The sequence below is a fragment of the Sceloporus undulatus genome, chromosome 3, assembly GCF_019175285.1.
Source record: "Sceloporus undulatus isolate JIND9_A2432 ecotype Alabama chromosome 3, SceUnd_v1.1, whole genome shotgun sequence".
Taxonomy (NCBI): domain Eukaryota; kingdom Metazoa; phylum Chordata; class Lepidosauria; order Squamata; family Phrynosomatidae; genus Sceloporus; species Sceloporus undulatus.
In genome coordinates, this window is record NC_056524.1 from 149,288,756 (window position 1) to 149,293,513 (window position 4,758).

General features: G+C 46.5%; 1 protein-coding gene across 1 annotated transcript in view; it reads left to right on the forward strand.

Annotated features, from left to right (window-relative positions):
• Window positions 1-6: 6 nt before the first annotated feature.
• The window catches only part of ZSWIM8 (zinc finger SWIM-type containing 8), a 73,693-nt gene continuing 68,941 nt past the window's right edge, over window positions 7-4,758 (forward strand). Inside the window, exon 1 of the mRNA XM_042459698.1 lies at window positions 7-1,013. Coding sequence (XP_042315632.1) covers window positions 836-1,013 — 178 coding nt within the window. The 5' untranslated portion in view covers window positions 7-835. The remainder of the gene's footprint in view (window positions 1,014-4,758) is intronic.

The following is a 4,758-nucleotide window of genomic DNA, read 5'->3' on the forward strand; positions in this document are numbered from 1 at the left end:
CCTCCCTCCCGGTCTCTATTGGAGCAACAGCTTCTCCTCCTTCCCTCGCTTGGTGCAAAGTTCTCTTCCCCGGCTCTGAGGCAGCTGGAGGCTCCCTGCTTCAGGGAATGCCCTTGGGGCCAGCGCCTTCCTCCTGGGCTCCCCTTCTCAGCAGCAGCAGCAGCAGAGCTTAAGGAAGAGAGAGAGGGAGGATGGCCGCCCCCTTGTTTCCCTGGGCCCTGCCTTCACCTGGCCCTTGCTAATGGCGCCTGGGAGGAGGCCCACCGTCCTCTCCTTGCTGCTGCCCTGCCTTTGGAGAAGAAGAAGAGGAGGAGGAGGAGGAGGAGGAGCACTGCTTCCACTTCTGTGCCTGGCTCCCCTGTCAGCCACACCAGGAGCCATCCTTGATTTCTCCCTTGAAGGAAACTTTGGTCCCGTTCAAGTTTGACAAGCTGTGTGTACATTCTCCTGAACCCTGGCTCCAGTTTCCAGATTGCTTCCTTGTTGTCGTTCCAGGCGGCTGGATCCGAAGCAGCATCCACACAGTTTGGTCCCCTGTCAGCCAAACCAGGAGCCATCCAGGGGATGGGCTTTCTCCCTTGAGAAGGGAAGCTTTGGTCCTGACCAGGTTTAAAGAGCCCTGTGTACTTTCTCTTACATCCTTGTTGCAATTCACAGATCATTGCCTTCTGTTGTTGTTGTTGTTAATGCTCCATCGTTGTATCAAGGATTAAAAGAGCAGTTGGGTCTTCTGAAGCGTTGGCACACTTTGGTCCTGGAGCCCTGCCTTTGCGTGTCTCTCGGAGAGAAGGAGGAGCCCCCCTTTTCCCCCTCTCCCCCGGTGTTTCTGGATGTGATGGAACTCATGTTTGCGGAGTGGGAGGACGGGGAACGGTTCTCCTTCGAAGACTCTGACCGCTTTGAGGAAGACTCTCTTTGTTCCTTCATTTCCGAGGCGGAGAGCCTTTGCCAGAACTGGAGAGGATGGCGGAAGCAGTCGGCCGGGCCCAACTCCCCCACCGTCAAGATGAAAGGTGAGCCTCTGGCGAAGGTGCCCAAAAAGCACGCCTGGTCAATGGCAAGTTGCTACTACCCTGTTTCACTGAAAATAAGACATACCCATAAAATAAGCCGTAGAAGGATTTCTAAGCCTTTGCGCAATATAAGCCATACCCCAAAAATGAGACATAGTGGCTTGTTACAGACTGCCCAAATAAATCTGCTTCGGGTCTCTTTGGAAGTATGCTATTTAAATGATGCCTGGGTCCTAAGAGTCCGGAGGTCACACCAAAGCCACACTCCTTTCCTAAGCACTGGAGTGCAGCTTTGGTGCAGCTTCTGGATTCTTAGGATGCACGCATCATTTAAACAGCATACCTCCAAAGAGACCCCAAGCAACTTTGTTTTGGCAGTCTGTAACAGGCCTAGGAATCTCTAGGCTCTCTGGCGCAACTCTGCCAGATGCTGACCATAGAGTTGTGTTGGAGAACCTAGAACATCTAGAGAAAACGCTTCTCTAGGCATTTGTAGGTCCTCCAGCATGATTCTTTGATCAACCTCTGACAAATGTTGACCCTTGAGTTGCATTGGAGGACCTAGAAATTCATAGAGCGGTGTTCTCTTTGGTAAAAAGAACAGTGTTCTTTTATTTGCAGTTTTCCCACATTCACTGGGGTCCTTCAGCCTATAAACAAAATAGACAGGGGGTGGAAAGGAACCTTTATGTAAAGGTTGTCTTTTCCACTCCTTATTTATTTTGTTTATAGGCTGCAAATTTGATCTGAATGTTGGTGTGGCCTAGTTTCCTTTACTGTGTAGTTGTATACTGTTGCTAAATCAAATGTATAGCAGGGATTATTGAATAGATATGTAAGCTGTTGCATAGATCAAATGCATGGCAGTGACTACTGAATGGGAATGTTCAGTCATGTTACAGTGCAACAAAACTGACCTTGTCACAGTATATGCTCAATCTCTACCCAAAAGAGATTATTCCATTCTCTTGTGATGGTTATTCACTTACGGTCGAAACCTACTTTGTGGTTCTCAGCATGCTTGAATGTTGGGCCATGCTACACGGGGTGATGAAACTGCAACTTTCAAGACCTTATATTACATTTCATCCCCCTCATCCCTAGACCTCCCCAAATAATAATAAAAAATTCCTTTTTGGCCAATAGATGCTTCAAACTGCCACAAAAGCGTGGCTATTTTGTCCCTTTGCCCCCCCAAAACTGCCCAAACCTAAAATGCTTAGATTAAGGTATTATTTGGCTGAATCCTTGAACGAGGAGCGAAAGTGATTTTATTTCTGGTCATGCTGGGAGCAAAAGGTATGCCCTTGAAGGAGGAGATAACTTTCTTCCACCTTACAGTTGTCTACCCCTGTGCTTCACCTTACAGTGACAAAATGATTGTGTCCCTAGGTGAATTGTAAAGGAATACTGTAATAACGATGATGATTATATTTCTTTCCTGCTCGTTTCCCAGTATTGGGAACATTAAAAGAACAATACAATTAAAAACATAGAAAAGTGTTTAAAGCGCATGTTGATATTCAATATGTGTTGCACCCTTCCTGTAGGGAAGTTGAGGGAAGGGTAAATTAGTTTCCCCCCCCCCCCCCCAGTTTTTATCCTCACAACAAACCTTTGAGATGGGTTAAGTTATGAAAAAATTATATGCCCCAAGTGAGCATTATGGCTGAGAGAGAATGTGGACCTTGCTCTCCCTGATACAGCTTTGACACTGCTACAACACACTAACCCATTCAGATTTTTTTTTTAAATGCAGTACTTAATAGGCACATGTTCTGAAATATGTAACTTCCTGTTAAATCTACTAGAAATTGACTGTAGACTGCAGCTTTGGAAAGGTAGGACTAGCATGGATCCAGCATGGATGAGCATAGAATCATAGAATCGTAGCGTTGGAAGAGACCACAAGGCCATCCAGTCCAACCCCCTGCCATGCAGGAAATCACAATCATAGCATCCCCGACAAATGGCCATCCAGCCTCTGCTTAAAGACCTCCAAAGGAGACTCCACTACATTCCAAGGGAGTGTGTTCCACTGTCGAACAGCCCTTACTGTCAGGACGTTCTTCCTAATGTTGAGGTGGAATCTCTTTTCCTGCAGTTTGCATCCATTGCTTCGGGTCCTAGTCTCTGGAGCAGCAAAAAACAAGCTTGCTCCCTCCTCAATATGACATCCCTTCAAATATTAAAACAGGGCTATCATATCACCTCTTAATCTTCTCTTCTCCAGGCTAAACATCCCCAGCTCCCTAAGTCGTTCCTCCTAGGACATGGTTTCCAGACCTTTCACTATTTTAGTCGCCCTCCTTTGGACACACTCCAGTTTCTCAATGTCCTTTTTGAATTGTGGTGCCCAGAACTGGACACAATATTCCACGTGGGGCCTGACCAAAGCACAGTATAGTGGCACTATGACTTCCCTTGATCTAGACACTATACATCAATTAAGTTTCACATATAGGACTCTGTTATGGCTCCCTGTCAAACACACACTGCCAGCACTCACTGTTGTGCTGCTACAGTCCCCGACCAGCCATTCCATAGCTGGTGGATTGTAGACAAGTTTGGATAAACTCCTATCCATGTTCCCATAACCAGAGGGAGACCCAAAGACACTTTCTGCTGAGATCTACTGGAGCCTTCTGAAGGTCTTAGCAGATGATGCTGTCTGTATCTGGCAATGGGGACATAGCCAAATGCTTCTCTGATCCCAACCACTCTTCACCAGCAATGGAGTGTGGGGGTGCTATCAGAGCACTACAGTGAATGCAGGAGTGTTGTTGTTTTGTAGAGGGTGGATTATCATCTCCACAATGACCATGCTCAAGCATAAGGGGGACTTATGCCTGCTGATATCACAAACAGGATGCTAGCTTCTGTGTGGTAGTGATGTTCACATTCGTTTGTTCACTCAAAACTGAGAAATGAACTTGTATCTGTGAATGTGGCTTTTCTACAAGAGCTAGATTCTTTTAAATGAATGCTAGCTCTTGTCCACAATTACACTGAACTTTCTTTGTTTCTTGACACTGTATTGTATGGGACTATAAACAAGGATGTGGAATGAAGTGGAAAGGAAACAAGCTGGAAAACCTGAATGGTAGCTGCATTGTTAGGAATGTTGATCACATGTGATACAGGCCCCATTCCCACTAGATCATTTGCCCTGGGTAGATCTGGTCTGGATTCGCTGGGCTGGTACCAAATCTCCCCAGAAAGAAGTTCCCACTACCCTTTACCTTGATGGATGCAATTTGCCCCTCTGAAGTTCACATTTGCAGTACTGCTTTAAAATAGAGCCTCCTTTGTTGTCAATCAAATTCAACAGTTGGGCAATGGAATGGGTGCTTTCCCCCCTCCTTTTAAAAAAACAAACAAACTGGTGGCAGCGTGCATATCCTGTCAACTTGTGTGTGTATGTGCATGTGTTGTGTGCCTTCAGGTCGTTTCAGATTCCCTCCCCTTTGCATCCTCTGCTTTCCCTCTGTTTCCCATCCCAGAATGCAATCTCTCCTTCTCTCCTCCTTTGCATCCTCTTACTTTCCCTCCGTTTCCCATCCCAGCATGCAATCTCTCCTTCTCTCCTCCTTTGCATCCTCTTGCTTTCCCTCTGTTTCCCATCCCACAATGTAATCTCTCCTTCTCTCCTCCTTTGCATCCTCTTACTTTCCCTCCGTTTCCCATCCCAGCATGCAATCTCTCCTTCTCTCCTCCTTTGCATCCTCTTGCTTTCCCTCTGTTT